Here is a 21083-nt window from a genome sequence, read left to right as displayed (position 1 = left end):
AAATAACTAGAAGCCATGAAAGATCTGAGAGAAAGTGTTCTAGGCAGAGGGAAGGTAAGGGCAAAGGTCCTGTGGTGGACACAAGCTTGGCTGTGGAGAAACACAGAGAGGGCCTGAGATGGTATGTCTAAGGAGAAAGGGGCAGAGAGAGATTTGACAACAAAGAGAGCCTGTCCTACTTATGAAGAACAGGATAGCTGAAAAAATAGAAAGAATCAAAACAATTCTCAGCTTAATAAAATTAAAACATTACAAGTGCCACTGGCTGTGAGGGTTCAGGACGAACTTCCACCCAGCAGTGCTGCTGGCTTCCCTCTAATAGCAGCCTCCCCCAGCCCCCACCCTTCCTGTGCATCTAACCAGCAGACATGGCAGTGAACACTGGGCTTGGACTGTGACATGACAGGTCATTTCAAATGTGACCAAGGTAAAAAACACCCATCAGGGATTATTTGAATAATACTCCTTTTCCTTTCCTGAAGGATCATTTGAGGGTCACTTGTCAGTTATTTGCTTCAGCAAAGGTGCCTTTCTTCGGTATGGCCCTGGGGAAAAAAAACTAAGATCTGACTGTAACAGTCACAGACTGTGATATACAATTTGAGGCTCTCTGAGCCGGTTTTCTAAGATCTGTTCCTTTGTTCCTCATTTATTTAACAAGTATTGAATAAATATTCAACATCACAGGTGTTTCCTGGGTGCTGAATGTACAATGGTATGCAAAACATAGTCCCTTCAGCTCAAGAAGCTTATAGCCTAGTAGCAAATATAGGCAGTAATCAAACTGTAACACATACATGCAATTAAAGACTGAAGTAAGTGTTATGAAGAAAATTTAGAGAGCCATAGAGAATGTATAACTTGAGGCCTGATCTAGTTTAGGAGGTGAGGGAAAGCTTATCTTCAGGAAGTGAGATTTGCCATGAGAGATAAAGAACGAGGGAGTACTGAGTGGGTGGGGTGGAGAGTGCTGGAGGATAAGCATGAAGAAAGACAGCCCAGAAGGGAACAGCACTGGTGAATATCGGGAGATGGGAAAGCACAGGCAAAGGCAAAGTCCATGGTGGCCAGGGCCAGGAGCCACGGGTGTGATTGTAGATGAGACGTGGAGGGAAGAAATGACGGGACTCATGGTAGGGGTGTAGCTGGGGTGGACACAGTTTGTAAGGTTTCTAAAAAGTGAAGTGACAGATTTGATGATGGGCTCAACGTGGGGAAGGAAGTGAAAGAAAACGTATCCAGGATGACTCCTGGATTTCTGAGGGCAGGCTGGGAGAGTGCGCGGTGCTTGTATGCTGGAGGCTGGTTTTGGACCATATTGAGTTTAAAGGGCCTCTGAGACGTGCACGTGGAAGATGTCCCATTAGAGATAAAATCTGATGGTCACTAAAGCCACAGCCATAGGTAAACTTGTTTAGGAAAAGAAATGCAGAATGGGAAGAAGCAGTGGCCTGAAACAGATTCTAGGTAATGTCTGCAGAGGGCAGAGTACTGGTGAGGAAGAGGGGCTTCAGGAGAGTGGAAAGAAGCAGGACTCAGAGGGCTTTAGGGAGAGACTAAACAATAGTGATGCCCACTGACTGAGAAATGCCTTCTGCTTTAATGACATGGAGATTACTGGCGACTTTATAGCAGATGATGCCAAACTTGTTTTTGGTAGCTAATTAAAACAACCATTTAAGCTACTGTGACTCTGTAGACCTAAGACACACCAAACTACAAGAAAGGTCTGATTTACCCTAAAGTATCTCAGCTGGAAATCACCACACGTTGCAAATACGTTAAAGGCAACACTGTTATACCAAAACGTCAGCAATGTAAGATTCCCCAGTGTCTTATAAGCCAAAGAATTAACTTCTATTTAGTATAACTTAAATGTGAATTTTAATATATTCACATTTTTTTCCAAAATGGTGATTCTTGTACAGACTATATGTTGCTAACTAATTAATAAAACTATGCCACTTTCTAACTATTTTCAAGTAGTCAGGAGTTTCATATATTATTTCTGACAACTAAAAATGTCTACAGCAACAATGACCATTTCTTGATACCTCTGGTCGATTTTCCTCTGCTGCAGCACATCTTTTATGAGGGCCATTCGCACGAGGGCACTGCCATTTGAGTGGCTCCAGCACCAGAACTAGGAGAGAAGCAGAGCCTTTATGTAACTGGGTAGAGAAAAAGACATCGGTATGAATGAAATCCAACAGACAGCACTTACGGGCATCCTTCTTCCAACAAAAGAATGGGAAAAGATCTTTAGATCTTGGTCGGCTAAAGAACTTGGCACTACAAAGTATTCTGGAAGGCTGGAGAGGAAAAAACAAACCATAACATAAGAATCCTGTGCTCTAGGCAGGTAAGTGTGCTCTGAAGACTCCACATATAATTAAACACGTTTATCCCCATTTAATGTGCACCCTACTTGGTAGCCACATGGTAGGTACCATGGAAGACAAGGTTGACCCTAGACATCTCTTGTCTAAAACACGTGTGACGTTGTCAATTATCACAAAACTTATATTTAAAGCAGGGGGAAACATCCAAAGGAGATGTCTAAAATATTCTCCAAAATGATTATTAATCAAACATGTATTCGGTTTCTGAAAAACATGCCCACCTTTGTTCTCTATGGGTAAGAATCCAAGGCACATAACACAAGACCACACCAAACCCACAAATCTACCAAGAAGCTTTAGCTTCTGGGGTGCCTGGGTGGCTCAGTCAGTTAAGCATCTGACTCTTGGTTTCAGCTCAGGTCATGATCTCATGGTTCATGAAATCAAGCCCCGTGTTCAGCTCTGAACTGACAGTGCAGAGGGATTGGGATTCTCTCTTGGGATTCTCTCTCCCTCTCTCTCTGCCTCTCCTCTACTCACACTCTTTCTCTCTAAAAATAAATAAAGAAACTTAAAAAAAAAAAAAAAAAAGCTTCAGCTCCTTATCTCCCCCTTCTAACCTTTCCTGTTTCCAAAGACACGCAGACTCACTGACTGGGCAGCAATCACTAGTGCTCACTGCACCGTAAGACATCCTCCTTTCTACCGTAAGACATCCTCCTTTCTCTCTTTTTTCATCTTTAAGATAAAATATCCATGAAAGCAGTTTTTTTATCGTTTTTTTTTTTTTTAAGGCTTATTTATTTTTGAAAGAGAGAGATTAGAGAGCAAGTAGGGGAGCCAAAATCAAGAGTTGGACGATTAACTGAGCCACCCAGGTGCCCCTCATGAAAGCATTATTAAAAACAAATATTCCATTCACCATAACTTGTAAGTTATCAGAGAGCAGAGTGATTATTATTCAGAAGAAGTCACCTCCAGCTATAAATAAGGCTATAAAAATGGGACTTACCAAGTGGATATCATGTAACCCTCATTAATAGAACAAACTCTCCATGCGGAAGCCCCTGTCCTCTTGATTTCTCGGTCCCAGTCTGAGTACGTCTCGAAGAGTGGAGTCTTTTGGCTGCTGCCACCACCGGCCCCGCTGCCACCTCCTGAGGGTATTCCATTAATATTATTGGCTACAAGAAAAAGCAATACTATTAATTTTGTTTCAATGGTCACATTTCGTCCCACATTCCCTCTCCTCTCTGGGCGCCTCCTATCAGAAACACGCGCGGACGGGGCACCTCTCCTAGATGTTCCTACTGCTCCCAGCAGTCCTGAGAAAGAGGCAGCCCTCCTCTTGTCAAAAGAACTCATTTTCCTTATCCAGCTCTCTCCTGACTCCTTTAGCACCACTGGTTTTTCTGTCCTTCTACTGGCTCCATCCCTTTTGCCTTCAAACACAAGTAAGTCACCTTGACTTTGAAAAGACTTTCATCTGACCACACTGCACCACTCCAGCTGCCCAGGCTATACATTTCCCCTCCTCCCTGTTACTGACCACCTTCCCAAATGATGAACAATGCCTGCTGCGCCGATTTCCTCCCCATTTATTTTCTCCTTTTCAATGGTCTTCCATCCCTACCATTTCACAGAAACCACTCACGAGCCTCCCTCAGTCCCCTGCCCTCAACTGCTCATTTTCTCTACATTTTGCCTGGAACAATGAATGCATCCAATCATCTTTGTTCTGGTCCAGATCTTTCATCCTTCTGATACTGATGTCTCAATCCTTTCTATGGCTCACTATAAAATTTTTGGGTCTTCTAGATCTACTCAGTTTTCCTTTGATAAGCTCACAAGTGCTCCTTGTTCTCCACCAGAGGGCCACTCCCATCTGGGGATCTCAGCAGAGCGCAAGTGTACTTGAACTTCCTTAGCAACGAGCCCTCTGTCATCAAGGAGAGCTGCTATCCTCTGGGAGAAACCCACAGCCTCAGGAGCCTGCAGAATGACCAGAGAGAAAGAGGACATCTCAGCAATCAGCCTCATCTACCCTGGCGATCCAGGGTGACAGACGGCATGATCTCTACTGGTCCTGTGTCTCACCCCTGAAGGCTGCTGACATCCCTGGCACGTGCTGCACTCAAACTGGCCTGCAGCCTGCCACGAGACACATTCCCCCCAAAACCATGCTTTCATGATGCTATACGCTTGCCTCAACTTTCCCTCATGCTCATTTTCCAACTTCCTTAAGCAAACCTACATGGTTTTGCTTAAAAGGCCCTTAATTGACCTCATCTTTATGTCTCATTACTGCCTAACCCCATTCTCTCTTGTAGCCAAAGAAACCCTTCCATCATCCCATGAACATGCCATGCCCATTCCTGTTGACTATTTAACACCTGGTGTGAGACAGGTATTTTCTGAGAACCTACCATGTACTAAGGCCCGAAAATTTAAAAGTAAGGTTGTCTCTCTGTCTTGAAAGCGCTAACGAGACAGAGGAGGGTGAGCTCAGCACTAGTCACAGTGAGGCAAATGTATGAGTGCAGTGACAGCACGGAGGAAAATGACCCTAGAGCTCGCTGGAGACAAAGGCCGGGACAGGAGAGGCCTCAGGACTTGACCACAACTGAACAGAGTCCTAAGGAATGAGCCAAACATTGCCAGGTGGCTAGTGAGAAGGAGGCAGGCATGCTGGGCAGAGCAAAACACAAAACACATGGTGTAATTGTAAAACATCAAGTAATGAAATACAGCTAGAGCTTTAGGGATGCAAAGGATGGGGGAAGAGAGGCTGGAAAATTAGATGGGGCCAAGACTCTCGGTCTGTGCTGCCCCAAACAGTAGCCACTAGCCACTAGCCACATGTGCTATTTAAGTTGAAACAAAATTAAATTAAAAATGCCGTTCCTTGGTTGTACCAGCCACATTTCTAGTGCTCAAGAGCCACATGTGGCTAGTGGCTCCTATACTGGTCAATGCAGAGGAGAGAATATTTCCATCCCTGGACAGTGCTACTCTAGATTAGAAAGGATCCTGTGTGATTACCCAGTGATTCTGATTTTAGCAGGGCTTGTTTAAAATCCAAATGCTAAAGCTAAGCGCACAGCCTGGAGCCACCCCATCTAGAGCCTTCTCTGGGGTAGGTACAAGAATGTATGCGGAAGAACTTGGGAGTTGTAACCTCTGCAGGACACAGAACCTTCATGGAATTTCCAGGCAATTCTCACTTTACACAGTGTTCCAGAACACTAATAACCACAGAAAGCTATACAATATTAGAAAATCTAAGTAATTCATCATATGATCAAATTAAAGGGGAAAAAAACCCCATATGATCAGTTCAAAGTGCAGGAGAATATTTGATAGAGTTCAACACCTACTCATAATTTAAAAAAACAAAAACAAACTTTGGCAAATTGGGAATAAAAAGGAATTTCCTTACTTGATAAAGGGTAATTACCAGCAAACACACAGTAAACATCATCTTCATCAAAACCAGAACAGAAATGATGCCCGCTATCATGATTACCATTCAACACTGTACCAGAGGTCCTCGCCACACAATGAGATAACCACCACGGAAAAAGAAGTATAAAGAACACACAATTTTCAAAGAGTGACATAAATAGTTTGGCAGGATACCCTCACCTAGGAGTCTAGGACCAAATACTTTGGAGTGTTTTGAAGTTACAGACTTTAGTAAGCCAGGCTGAGAAACATAATGAGATTGTTTCTCTGGCAAGATTTAGTCTCAAGATCTAACTAAGACCAATTTTCTGAACATCAAATGACAGAAACTGTAAGACAATGCATTGTTTACTATTTTATAGGCTTGAGTTGCTGAAAACCTGCCTGTTTCTTAACAACCAGCACTAGGCTGTATGCTCTGCATCTTCTTCAAGGAGAGCTTATTAGAGAATGTGTAGCAGATACTCAATCTGGCATTAAAGAGTCAAGAAATTCGAAAGCTTTCCAGAAATCCCAAAGGCCTGATGCCTGCAGCCTGCTCTACCAGTGGATTACTAATAGGGGTGCAGCAACAGACTGGCAAAAATCAGTCATCTTAGGGAGATCCAGCTCCCCTGAGAGTTACCTGAGTGAGGTTTGAGGATAGCTCATTAGCCAACTAAAAGTGAAACTATATAGTGGGCATTCCTGACCTTGGCTATCTTCTGTGAAACTCAGAACTCTAATCCCAGGCTGTGTTGAAATTATCGACAACAGTTTCTACTAAATTAGCCTCATCCATATTTAGAATGGTCTCAAGCAACAGCAAAGACAATAAAAGTGGTCACCATATGAGAAGAAAGACTATCACTCTGATGATACTGTAGGAATTAGAAGCCATAGGGTGAAAAGGGTAAAAACAGAGCTGTGATGTTAGGTTCAACAGAGTGAGTCAATGAAGTGGGTAGCGAGATTTGGACTTTGGGCCTGGGGTGTGGCCAGGATGGCTGCATTTCTAAAAGATGTAGGAGGCTGGCCCGGAACCACTAGTAATCAAGAGACAGGAAGATCAGTCACAGCCCTGTATAGCTACACTAAGAATCTTAAAAGAACTGACAAGCAACAAACTTTAAAAATTCCTACACTGTTTCAAATGGACTACGTACTCTGTAAGTGGTTTTCAAATAAGCATGTAATGGAAAATCTAACACTAAGACCTAAGTTCATAAAAAGGACAAAATTACAAAATAAAATCAACCTCACTGAAAACGTTTACTTTCTGCCGTGAGTCTAATCACAGCTTGAAGTTACATCCCAGCATTTGCAAGCTCTGCCACGGAGTAGAGTTGCCAACACTGAGGCTACAGATAACTTCATGAGGTTTGCACTTCTTCAGACCAGAAGCATAATCTGACATCTCATCAATTTTATCACAAAGATGAATCTGTACTTTGAGGACATTATTTGCCCAATAATAATCTGACTGATGAAAGCAGGGTCCTTTCAAGTTAAAAAAAGGAAAAAATAGAGCCACTGTTTTTGTTTGTGCCAGCGCGTCCTGTGGCGTCACCGTGCAGGAATGTTCCAGGCCTGTGGGTGCTATGCATCATCCCTTTGGGATCCTCTCAGAAGTACTTGGGTGACTGCTAAGCTTTTCATAGATGTGTTTTTTTTTTTTTTTTTTTTTTTTATGCAAGTGATGCCCAATGTGAAAGAAAACCTCAGAGTGCCTAAGTTCCTCCACAAGATTCTGTCCTTAGGTAACTGCAGGGGACATCCTCTAACTTCAGATCTTATTTGTGGAAACAGCTTTGTCACCTACCTGCCTGCAAAAAGGACTTCTTTATTCTTTAATCCAGCCAATGAATCAAGGTGGCATCCAGAAGTTCAAGAGTGGATTAGTGGGCATCTTTCACTCACAAATTAATGAATTCTGACTGCAGTGTGTGGAAATTTCAGGCTTCTTTTGATCTTAAAGATGCAGTTTATGCTTCTGCAACAGCACGGAAGGATATTAAAGGATGTTACCCTACGAGGAATCTTAACAAAACTCTGGTCAAGTGTTATGTTTATGAAGTACCTGTCAAAGGAGGAGGTGACTGAAGGATGTAATATGAAAAGTGGTCCTGAATATTTTAAGTATGAATTATCAAATTTTATCAACAGACTATATCTAAGAAGACCTATAGATCTGATTGATGTAAATAAGAAAACCCAGTAGAAGAAGAGCTAGGGGTTGAGTAACTATTTAAAGTATAATTAACCCAGAGATGCCCACAAGGAATGGATGAAGAAAACTGAAAAGTAACTGAAGCAGGCATCAGGTTCCCAAACGCATAATGAAGTTCACTGTATTTGCTGAGCTCAAGTCATTACATTTTACTGCAGAAGTCATGCATCTAAACCCTGGACTGAATCATTTCTACTAGAAAAAAAATAGCATCAAGAATTGATCTGTATCATAAACAAATTTAAGTGGGAATCAAAGGCTCTCTCCTACAATTCTTGGACTTCTTGAAACCTGCATTTCAGTTACTCTCTTGCAACTTTGGGTGAGGATCTTATTGAAAATAACCTTGATGGTGATGGTCTGTGGCTTGATGATGATCCAAAGAAACAGTCACCTAACAAGTAGTGCAGGGTCTACAACACTTTATGTTTAGGTTGTAAGTGAATTTTATAGTTTATGTTAAGAGATACACTTAAAAAGTCAATTGTACTGCTAAAACCTAAGTTATGATTAGTTACATTTTGATAAGAAAAACTAAGCAACAAATAGTTTTTCATCCAATTTCTATAAATATAGCACCATATGGTAAAAGCTACCATTTCTATGGTGCTTACAAGTATCTTTTAAAAGAGTGAAAATAGTTATACCATATGCATCTGCAGATACTGTGTACTGTTCCTACATCTTAATGTATTTACAGTCTAGTGATACTTGAATATGCTTTTATTATATAGATTTAAATTACTACAATGTTTTGAGGTAACAAAATGAAAGACCAGTACAACTACTAATTTGTAAGATCCCTCTCCAGTCCATGCTGGGGTGAATTGATCTTTCATTACAAATATGTAATTGATTTCTTTTTCTTCCTTAATGGTAGGAGAGCATGTGCCTCAGCAGGTCACTAATCCACAAAGGGCTGATATGAGATGTGACCTCTTTGTTCTTCCTCTATCCTTTTATGAGATTTTTAAAAAATGGTTGATTAAAATTATCTTTGCATATTAAAAATGTACAGAATTACATGGTCAACTGGAATTCTCCCTGGCAATGCCATCACACTGAGTGATGTAATTACAAGTTCAGCATATGAAGAGTACTATTTTACTTGTACAGAAACTGCCTAGAATAGACTTGTCCTTTGGACAGATGCTCCTCTTCCTTTCATCAATCTTACTCAGAAATATAAAGTCAGTATTTTGATGATCTTAATGAAGTCCACTGAAAAGTCTAACCACTCTAGCTTTTGCATGAAGCCACACCATGCCAGAAAAGATCATGCATTTCAAATATCTTTTACTTTTCTGCCAGTTTTCTTAAATGATAAGATTACTTTAACTCAAGCTACCAATTAAAAGTGGGGAGGAGGGAGATCTTTCTTCACCATAAAATAAAAGCCAGGGACTGTAGATAAAATACCTGACATGATTTTTATAAGCCTATGTTTATAGCTGCTTGCAGATTCTCCCTGCTCACTTTTTAAGAAATAATCTAACAAATATTGTCTCTTTTAGTATATAGTGCTCACTTCTCTAACAGCTATGAAGTTCATAATTCTACAGTCATTAAAGCCCATGTACTTGGAAGCCTCTGACAAACATAAGAATAAAACTTACACAAAGTAAAGTTAGTCACAATATTTAATATTTTCATATTTACCTGAATTGTGGTATTTTTTCCCAACATATTCAAATGCAAAGAGTAGCTGGAGGTCTGTTGGCTGGGAATAATGAGCTATTGCAAGGCATACCTAGGAAAAATTCTACATTTAGAATTTGATTTTAACACACTTATTTAAATGAAAATGTACAATAAGGCCTTGATTACTGGGAGCATCATCTTGGATGGGGCAGTGATTACAGATATTTATTTACATGTTTTTTTCTGTTGACCTAGAATGTGAAAGAGCTCCTTAAGGCCAGGTATCTCATTCACTGTTGTGCCCCCAGGACACTGTTTATAATCTTTAGTGAGTACATGGTTAAGTATTCAGTAAGTGTTTACGGAGTTGAATTTTAACAAGAAAGTAATTTTATTCAAATAAATGAAACTCAAAACCTAGAGAAGCATTCTCTAAAAAGTCAGTGACATATATATACAGTCCTAAGGAAAGGATTGAAATAGTTTCATTTTTGGTGGACTATAATGACTTAATACCAGCAATCTGGAAGGTTTAATGTAAGGTATGAAATTTTAATGTTCATACCCCATGGATTAAAAAAAAAAACCTAAACTTAACAGAAAAGCTACAATGACAAAAAAATAAAAATTAGCAAGAAACCCTAACGTACAGGATGGCTCAAAGAGGTACATCAAAAAAAAAAACAACAACAAACCAAAAACGTGTGTTTAAGGAAATGGTTTGAGACTATGCCTATGGTGGAGAAAGTGTGGGCTTTGAAATCAAACAGATCGGGGCTTACATCGTAGGTCTACCAGACACCTGCCATGTAAGTGATGTAAAATCAGTTCACCTCTCTGAGCTTCGGTTTGTGCATCTGTGAAATGAAGACAATACCTATGGCTGAAATAAGGATTAACAATCTTAATGCATGCCTGGCTTCTGGAGAAGCTCCATACATGGAAATATGGTTGGTACTATTCCCAACTGCTGCTGGATAGAAGGAAAGACAGAGAGTGCTCTATGTTTGCAAGGCCCTAGACTAATTTGTAGAAGAAAACACTTTTAAATGAACAGAGCGGAAAGAAGAACTATAAGACATATGCAAGGAGAGAAGAGGAGATCTTATTTGAAAAGATTACATATCATTTAGAAGGAAAAGCATTAAGCCACATGACATATGTCCAACAGTGAGCAAGCAGGAAAAGTTCAGTTGTTAGTCCATGTCCATTAGCAGTGTTTGGGATGTGTTGATGCAGATTCTAACTGTAACCAGTTCTAGTTTAAAATACATTTTAAAAGTCTTCTATAGAATAAATGTTTCCTGTCTTACTAAATTAGAATATATATACAAATAAGAGGACAGAGTTTATCATTAATTTTAGTTCTGACTAAAAACAATTACCAAAGGTTCCTGAAACCTTTATATAATAGCTCGATTTTCTCAATGGCTACAAGGAGAGCTTTCTATGACAGTCTAATTTAATGCAATTAGAGAGAGTAAGCTACATTTCCATCCCTGATCTGTACAACAGTCTTCCTGAAAGAGCCTCTTCTAGCAGCAAGACTACTGCAATCCGTACCTCAAATCACCACTTCCTATTCCTCCGGGCACCATATTGACTTTATGAGTTTTATAGCACTTTTTTCAAGATTATCTTTCATTTTTGTTCCATTTCTCTGCACGATCACAGCCATGTTCTTAAGCCATACTCACCTTTTGGCATGTCTGTGGGCTTTCCCACATTCTGAAAAAAATCCACAATGCCTAAGATTTCTCTTCTGAAGATAAAATTCTGACCAACAACTCTGCTCCTGGGATAACCTGCCACAGTGCCCAGATACCTGCCTAATAAATGCAATCTTCTCATTCTTGACTCTTCCCCAAACTGGTTCTCCTCCACCAGACATCCCTTCCCATCCCAATATTCCTTCAGTGGTCTCCTGTCGGAGAATGACGTGCCTGCACAATACTGTGTCTGCCTCACTCACAGTCACCTCCTCTGCCACACGCTGCTAGGGAAATCCTTCTCCACAGCTTAGCCAACCACACTGTCTCTGAAACTACCATCTCTGTTCAACTCGAATCTCTTCACAGGCCTTCCCATGACAGAGCTGATTTCCCAGTATTAACTGCAGAAACGCTTCTGTTCTCTCTGAATAATAGCCACTGTGATATAAAGTGTCTCTTCAGTTAGCTATGCTTTCGTATAAAGTATTCATGAAATAGTTTTAAGTATAGATAAAATACAAAGTATTCATGAAATAGTTTTACTTAAGTAAAGATAAAAAGGGCACAGGCGTTCTTTGTTTTAAATTCCATTCCTCAAGGGTAGATGCTGCGTCTCTCATTCATTCAACAGATACTTCCTGCACATCCACCATGTCCAAAGCCCTGGGGCAGCAGCAGCGAACAACAGAGACACAGATCCCTGGCCTCATTAAGCTTACATTCTAGGGGGGAAAACAGACACGAAACAAGATAAACAAAAACTATAGTAAGTGAGATAATTTTAAGTGCTAAAGGAAAAAAAAAAGTCCAGCAGGGAAGGGATATGAAATGTTATGGTGAGGCGAGAAGGAAATAGGTTAATAATTTAGAGGAGACCAGGAAAGACCTCTCTGCACAGAGCTGAGCGAAGACCTAAAGACTTCTAAGCATTTTTGTTCTCTTTAGTAGCTTTCTGAGGTTGCTTTGAGCATAACAGCAGCTGCACTAAAAATACTAGTGGACAAAATTACTTACAACATAGTAAGGAAAAGTGCTCTAAGCCAATGAAACGATCATATCATGTTTTCTAAGACATTTAGAAAGCAGCCACAGGCCTTGTTTACACAAAAGAAATTCACAGATCACTGATTATGGAATACGCTGTTTATGGCCACAAAGCAAAAACAAACAAAGCCTATCTGCTAGGCAAAACCCAACATAGCCCAATTCTAAAAAGCCCTTAAGAATAACACAACATCACATTTTTAAGGTTAGGAAAGCAAATGGGTATGTGTAATAGCATCTTCACTTAAAGAAGACTATGAACAATCTTGTGAAACTGATATTGTTTAATCACCTGCACAATGCCGGATTTTGGCAGGGAGGGGGCACAACGTGAACTAAAGCTTGCGTTCAGCAGTGTCATTAAAAGATGCAAAATGTATTTCTATGTAACCTAAGTCAGGGTCATCTTTGAGAACCCAGATATAGGCACATACCACCTGCATTATCTGGGTTACATTCATGCTGTTATGTAGGACACTTTGAGAAGAGAAATAAAGCCAACATTCCTCTCCCTCAAGCGTTTTCATACACGCTCTTTAAAAAGCTTATGTCCACATTCCTAGCTTCTGTCACTGAGAGTTTCAAAGACTTAAAAAAGTAGGTCTCATTTTCATGTAAAATTATTCTAATTTTGTAATGTACTTCATAAGCATTAAAAATTTTTAGAAAATGTCTACATCTTTAAAAACTGCTCCTGAAAATAGTTCATTTGCACTGGTTATTATAAAGAATGAGAGTATCTTGGTATTAAAGACAGTGAATTATGGTAAATATTTTATTGGAGGAAAAAAGTAAACTACTTCTAAAGTGATTTTTGGACCAAGACTGATTCTTGTGGACAGAAGCCAGAAGTACCCACAGCTGGCTTCTCCTCTAAGACCAGCCGGGGTGCAGCCCTAGGGAAGCTCAAACCTTATCAAGTTCTAGCACACTGGCACACAAAACTGGTTTCCTATATTTTTGTGGTCTAAAAGCCACCAAGGAGTTAAGTCTCATATTCAAGGCAAAAAAAAAAAAAAAAAAAAAAAGAAAGTTCAGGAAAGGCCAACTTATTGTTTAAATCTATAGATGGGTTGAATTTTCACTTCTAGAAAGTATGCCTGAACAAGTAGTTCACCACCAAGTATTCTGAGAATAAAGTGGAGACAAAGGACAAATATTTCACTTGCCATCTTTATATATATATATTTTTTATAAGTGATAAATCATTGAAAAAGATATCTATTTTTTGTCCCTCAGTTTTGAGCAGAGGTTCTACAAAAGGAAATGGTGATTTCAAGTTGCTTTGAGGCTAGGTGTCCAAATTCTGCATTATCAAATTCCTTTTTTCTTTATACAGATCTGTCCCAAATATCCTTATTTACCTGTGACAGACCAAGGATAATGAAGAATGCTAATGGATGCAGTAGCACAATGTCATCTAATTTTGTCATAACATAATTTAGGCAACAGTAACTAGACTACCAGAAGGCTATAGAGCAACATTTAACAAAATGTGAACCAATTTAGCATTCTGAGATCTTGTATTTCAAACAGAAATATAAATGCTTTTAGTATTTCAAAGCTAATCAGTGGTTTACCCACCAAAGAACTCTGAACATGCATCTTGAAACAGTGCATTTTAAAACGTGCATCCTAAAACAACTTTAAAAAATCAGAGCATTTCCAGAGAAAATTTAGCAAAGTTTCTGGGAGATATAGTCAAGCTGTAACTTTCCAACTGTTACCTAATTTTAGATGAAAACTTGTTCACTTCAAATAAAAGAATTATGCTAGAATTCTCATTTTTAACTCATGAAGCCAGTAAGCTTTAACAGCACATGCCTTAACCTCTCTGTGTTTGAAAATGTGTAAATTAGGGAAAAAATTCTTTATTTATATTCATTCCTACTGCCTCTAATTTTTTTCCTGTGCCTCCCTTCCCCCCAACATGACTGTACAAAAGACAAAAAGAGCATTTCCTTCAGGGCTGAGGTTACATCCTTTTAATATTTTAAGATAGTGGGGGAAAAGGATTTTTGCCAGAAACTTGGTCTTGGGAAAAGGCATAAACAGTTGGACTAGGCTGTTTTTGTAGACTGTTCAATGCGGCCCCCTCCATCACTTACCAGCAGCACAAGGGATATCCTGAATTTCCAGAACACTCATCTGTTTCATTCATTTGGCAACTACTCACTTATGTGGAAACATCTTTTATGTCACTACTTTGTACCACTATTTAATTTTCAGCTGTTCACACTCTATCTTCTCAACTAAGCACTCTGCCTCACACATCAAAAATGACCAGCAAGTATATACTAGAAGGCTCAAGAATAAAGCCAAATAATTATGATTTCCAATTACTGAAATAGAGTCAACTGAAAAATACAGTTGAGAGTGGGAGAAAAGGAAACTTTCTGAAAGAATATTGGGCCACTGTATCAATTTCTTAAAAAAAAAAATCCTGTCCTAACTAAATCTCCTAAGTTCTATGGTGTCCCTATTCTTGAAATGCTATACATCCTGAAGTTAAGGTTTGCATAAGCAGATTCTTGATGCTTTGATTAAATTACACATATATATTTAAGCTCAAGAAAGTAACTCAGCTAAAATGTTTTATATACAGTCTATTGCCTAATTACGCCTGAAGTCTTTCTATATATGAGTGGGCATCTCAAATTAGTAAAATGCCAAAATCACAACCTGCGGAAATGAACAGCTGAAAGGGGTTTTAAAAGCTATCTAGGGGCTGGGGAACCTGGTGGCTCAGTCAGTTGAGCGACTGACTTCGGCTCAGGTCATGATCTCACGGTTTGTGAGTTCGAACCCCTCGTTGGGCTCTGTGCTGACAGCTCAGAGCCTGCTTCTGTTTCTGTGTCTCCCTCTTTCTCTGCCCCTCCCCCATCCATGATCTGTCTCTGTCTCAGAAATAAACATTAAAAAAAAAAAAAAAAAAAAAAAAAGCTATCTAGGGGCACCTGGGTGGCTCAGTCAGTTGTGCATCCGACCCTTGATTTCGGCACAGGTCATGATCTCATGGTTTGTGGGATTGGGCCTTGCGTTAGGCTCTGCGCAGTCAGCACAGAGCCTGCTTAGGATTCTCTCTCTCCATCTCACTGCCCTTCCCCTGCTCACACTCTCTCAAAAATAAAACAAACATTTAAAAAAAAAAAGGCAATCTAGTTGACTTTTCAAAAATGCAGCATGCTGGAATATGGTTTCACAGACTCCCTCTGAAAACTTTTAGCCACAGAGTCCACCATCACCCTGCTCGATTATCTAGTCCCAGTGGTCCAGCACTTTCAGACATTTATCTTATTATGCTTGCCTTCCTGTGAAGAAACCACCAAAGTGTATGAAGACAGCTGCCTTGAGAATTTTTGACAGCCTCATTTTGAAATCATCAGAAAATTCACTGCGGTAAGTCTACTAACCATGGAAAACAAATGCACCCATTTTTTGGTGGTGTAAAAGCTGTCTCATTTCTGCAAGAAGGTTCCACTTCACTAAGAAAACTGTTCCTTTATGGGGCGCCTGGGTGGCTCAGTCGGTTAAGCCGCCGACTTCGGCTCAGGTCATGATCTCGCGGTCCGTGAGTTCAAGCCCCGCGTCGGGCTCTGTGCTGACAGCTCAGAGCCTGGAGCCTGTTTCAGATTCTGTGTCTCCCTCTCTCTGACCCTCCCCCGTTCATGCTCTGTCTCTGTCTCAAAAATAAATAAACGTTAAAAAAAAAAAAATTAAAAAAAAAAAGAAAACTGTTCCTTTATTCCCAATGTGTAGGAGCAGGCTTCTCCTGAAAATTCTGTTATTATTCTCTGCATTTGCTGCATCATATAGATGGGCTGGTAGGGCATTAGGTCCACCAGCTTCACTTGTTGGCCAAAGCCAAATGTGGGATGAAGGAAGTAGGAATTTCTGTCATGAACCTTATTCCATGAGTAGGCAATAAACATTCCCCAGAAGGCAAGAGAAAAACAAAGCCAATGAAAAAGTCCCTAGTTTTTAGCTGTTCCTGTGAATAGCACTCAAATTAATTCACTATGATTTCTTTAAAGCACTAATAATTATTAGGTCTCTCCCATAACTATATATTTACTTAACCCTTAGGTAACTTAAGTCTAGCCTTTAGTTCACTGATAAAGTTCTGAGGTATTTTCTAAAGTTCTAACCAAGAAAGAAACCAGCTGGTACTGGTCTTAATGCAAAAGATACACTAATTTTCACATCATAGTTTTTGGTATATTAGGAGCTGATGACAAAAAAACCCCACAACTATACAGAATACTTTAAAACAGTCATAAATTAGTCCAAGGAAATAGTTCTATTAACATTCTTGGTTTTGACTTTACTTAAGGAGATATCTGATAACTTCCCCTAAAAAAAAGTCTGAGCAACTGAGAAAAGAGAATTTCCATAAAGAACTGATATTGGTAAATACAGTGTGAAACACAGAACTTGATAAAGCTTAATAATATTACCTTTTTGGCACTTTCAGGACCCGATTCATCAAAGCGAAATCTGACAATTCTGAAATCTTTACAGTAAATAATTAACTCTGTTGGATTAAATTTCAGTTTCTGGTTGGGACCTAGGACTTTCTGCTTCCTCTTGTGGTCATTTACTAAAAATGAAAAAATAAAGAAAAAATGTGTAAAAATTCTTTCTTGTTACCCAGTCTTTCATACACTTGAACAAATTATTACTGAAAATAATTAAGTTACCCACCATTTGAGCACGGCTTCTCTGGAATCTGTCATATCTGTCTACAACTTCTAGAGCTTTGGGAGATTGGTGTTAACTTTGCTTTTGACTAGATTTTAAATGATCTTTTGCACAAACCACTCGAGACACATTTAATGCTTAAAATTTTAATTAAAGAGAGGACAAATATTCAGAAAACATAAAAAGCTATATATGCTATATTTCCACTTAAAAATATGGGGTGCCTGGGTGGCTCAGTGGGTTAAGTGTCTGACCTTGGCTCAGGTCATGATCTCATGGTTCGTGAGTGTGTCAGCTGTGCTGACAGCTCAGAGAGTGGAGCCCGCTTCAGATACTGTGTTTCCCTCTCTCTCTCTGCCCCTCCCCTGCTAGCGCTCTCTCAAAAATAAATAAATGTTAAAAAATATATAATAATTTATTGACTTCTCTCTCTTTCATTAATGTTCTTAGGACTGAAGAAAAAGGGGAGGGGGAAGTAAACCTATAGAAATAAATTCCAACCCAAGTATCTGATTCTTTAAGCAATACTTCCTAAGAAGAATCAGTTTTCATGGACTGAGTAAAGACTACATACCTGTGACAATTTGCTCAATACATGTTAAAGGGACATCATGCTCACCAAGAAGAAGATTTCTGTAATGGAATTTCTGAAATAAAAAATTATGTTCATGTTAAGTCTTTTCCCAATAACCTCAAATAGTAATAAGAGCCTTACTTTCAAATGTGATGAGAAACTGTGATGTCTATCCCTAAAAAGAATAAAAAGCTTTTGCTTGCAGCACTATGACAATTCTAATTATCGATAGAGTATCTTAGAACACACTTCAGTCGTAAAAAGAAAGAAACACATGCTGTGTTCATGTTCTCTCCACCTTTCTCTTCAAACTTTTATATATGAGGTTAAACTTTACACTACGATACAATATCATTATAATACCTCAGATATATAATATTGTCAATCACTTCATAGGCAACCATTTACATGTCTAGTTCTGGTTAAACTGTCATTAAATATTAAAGAAAAAGGGACTCTTAAGTCATCAGATTTTTGATTTTACAAAGGAGATTTCAGAAAATCACTCTTTAGAAAGTAACTCTTTTTGGGGTGCCTGGATGGCTCAATCAGCTAAGCGTCCAACTTCAGCTCAGGTCATGATCTCATGGTTTGTGAGTTCAAGCCCTGCATTAGGCTCTGTGCTGACCGCTCTCCCTCTCTCTCTCTGCCCCTCCCCTGCTCACACTCTGTCTCTCTCTCTCTCTCTCTCAAAAATAATAAACATTAAAAAAAAAAAAAAGAAAGTAACTCTTTTGAGAGCAGTAATTCTACTGGAAATAATCTTTAGGCAAATTATAGCTTTTTTTTTTTAAAACCTGTGAACAAATGTTTTATACTCATTTTAAAATTCTGAACATAGTTGACACTATTAACCTGCTGACAGTAGAGCACTGGCTTATTTGGCTATTAGTGGTATCAGATGTATGCTATTTCAAGTATATGCATCTCATTTACAGTGAAGTCTGGGCCAGAGATAAAAATGAAGCTAAAAACAAAGGGGAAAACCTAGTCTACAGCCAAATAAGCAAGTGTATCTACATACTAGGTATCTGTAAATGCCTTTAGTCTAAATATACCTACAAAATCTTGCAATAAACACACAAATATATAGTAAATATTTTGATAAATTAATGAATGACTGTATGAAATATACTTACCTCGAGTAAGACTTCAGTCAAAAGTTTGTAATTAATAATCCAAATATTTGAGTAGAGAATAAATTACTATTATAAATAAAAATCCAGGGGTTAAAAGTATTTAACACTTTACACATCAAAATAGAAAAGCTGAGGAAAAGTCCAGAATTTTAAAGTTAATCAAATGAACATCTGAACTTTTAAAAACTGAAATTATATGGAACTACTGTTTTCCAGTGAGACCATAAAATGGCAAGAGGGTGATTAAGGAAAAAATTTACTCATATTTTTCTTCATTCTAACTGTACTAGAAATTTTGAAATTTCAAACTAGAATTTGATGTTTCAGAAAAGGAATTAGTTAAAAATACTATGAAATCTATAAAGTGTGTTGCACTTACACAATTTTTTGCTAAATAAACTTTTTTCTTTATGACTAGTAAAAAATGGACATCTTATTTTTAAAAGCAGTTTAAGATGTGGAAGAAAGAAAATAAGAACTCCCTTATTGAAAGGGATACATAAGCAATAATCACAGGGGATAAAAACCAAGGTGACTCACATCTCACTAATTCTGTTCCTCAAGTCCCAACATTCTTCTTAAACTTTATTTTGAATTTTAATATAATAAATTCTCAACACTGTTAATCCCTTAATGATTTTATTATAGTTTTCCACACCTGTGTTTCATGGAATTATATGTACTCCTTAGAGTCAAATCCTTGATACAATTAACACACAAATGAAACACACCTGTAATGGCATTGGGTCATCCGTAATAAAGGAAATTTTGAAGTTACTGCAGATCAGCTTTCCCCACAGATCGTACTGACTTGTGTCTGTTGCAATACATTTTCTCACAAAGTTGACTTCATTTACGACAATTTCTCCTTTAAAAAAAAAAATATTGTGTGAGCTACAACTATGCCATAAAATGTCTAGTCACTGTGTGGCCTACAAGGACTACTTCCAGATGATGACAGTAAGAAGGGACGCTTACAGGTGCCAGGCACCATGGGTGTTTCCATCCTCACAACAGTACCAGTAACAGCAAGAGACTGCCCCCCATTTATAAGTACAGAAATTGAGGCACAAAGAGCTTAGGGGTCTGAGATGGTTCAACCAGAAAAGCTGAAACTGAGCCTGCATTCTTTAATACTATGTGATACTGCCTTCCACTATCATTTACTGAAAGGCATTCTGGAGAAGAAATAAACTATACTCCTTCAGAGTATTACTGGATGGAATATTTGTGTTTTATTAACATGTGATTTTACATCCCAAACCAATGTCTTTGACTCCTTTCCTAAGGGATGAGAAACAGACTTTGGGTTTAACCCAAAAATTAATAATGTAATCTATTATTGGTAAATAGGGTTCAGGATGGCAAGGTAGGAAGATCCTGAACTCACCTCCTCTCACGAACAGAGTTTATAGCTACATGTAGATAATTTCCTGTTAAAAACAAAAAAACAAAAAAGTAAAGGCAGGGCACCTGGGTGGTTCAGGTGGTTAAACGTCCAACTTTGGCTCAGGTCACCATCTCATGGGTCATGAGTTCAAGCCCACAATGGGTTCTCTGCTGTCAGTGGAGAGCCTGCTTGGTATCCTCTGTCTTCCTGTCTCTCTGCCCTACCCCTGCTCACATGCACACACTCTCAAAAATTAATAAACATTTTAAAATATTTTTTAAAAACCCAACAACACCTGAAGGCTGAGTGATGGCTATACATTGGGCAAATGAGAACGAAACCATATCGAAGCAGGTAAGAGAGGGTGGGGCATCCCTGCATGGTGACCCATGATGAGGATGGAACTCAAAACCCAGAGGCTCTCCCTGAAGAGTAAAGAGTTCAAATGTTACACATCAGGCATCCCAAGTTTTAAGGCAATCCTTAAAGAGACAAGACCTCAAAACAAGAAACTCTGAAAACCAATGAGGCTTGTGTCTCAATAAGACCCATAAGACCATAGAGATCTGAGAAACTGCCCTTAAAAGACTCAGACACTTAGGACTCACCCACCCGAGGGCCCAGGTCAGAGGCAGCCAATGGTACCCAGACTTAAAGTAAAGGAGGATCACCTGCTTATATTAAAGCGTTGGCCCGAAGGGCAGGCATCTACTCTAACATGCTTATCTAGGAGCCTGCTGGAACATTCTCCCAAAACAGAGACTGGTGGCCACCATTTTTGCACACTCCCTTTGCTGTGCTCCACATCACCAGTATCTCCCAGAAGGGAGCTTTTACATGCATCTGGTGCCGCAAGTTTTGTGGCT

General features: G+C 39.0%; 1 protein-coding gene across 2 annotated transcripts in view; it reads right to left on the bottom strand.

The window, feature by feature from the left end:
- The window catches only part of MTMR10 (myotubularin related protein 10), a 56088-nt gene that overhangs the window by 14796 nt on the left and 20209 nt on the right, over window positions 1-21083 (bottom strand). Inside the window, exons 3-10 of one of the 2 annotated variants that reach the window (XM_086711369.1) lie at window positions 20218-20260; window positions 19559-19695; window positions 17689-17761; window positions 16871-17013; window positions 9676-9766; window positions 3355-3526; window positions 2225-2312; window positions 2055-2143 (exon numbers count right to left, since the gene is read on the bottom strand). In XM_086711369.1, coding sequence (XP_086567495.1) covers window positions 2055-2143; window positions 2225-2312; window positions 3355-3526; window positions 9676-9766; window positions 16871-17013; window positions 17689-17761; window positions 19559-19570 — 668 coding nt within the window. In that variant the 5' untranslated portion in view covers window positions 19571-19695; window positions 20218-20260. The remainder of the gene's footprint in view (window positions 1-2054; window positions 2144-2224; window positions 2313-3354; window positions 3527-9675; window positions 9767-16870; window positions 17014-17688; window positions 17762-19558; window positions 19696-20217; window positions 20261-21083) is intronic. The other variant, XM_025919099.2, reaches the window with a different exon arrangement.

This window comes from Puma concolor, chromosome B3 (assembly GCF_028749965.1).
Source record: "Puma concolor isolate L17-30 chromosome B3, mPumCon1.1.hap2, whole genome shotgun sequence".
Taxonomy (NCBI): Eukaryota; Metazoa; Chordata; class Mammalia; order Carnivora; family Felidae; genus Puma; species Puma concolor.
The sequence above is the reverse complement of the archived record's forward strand: the minus strand, read 5'-3'. Positions and strand labels throughout refer to the sequence as shown.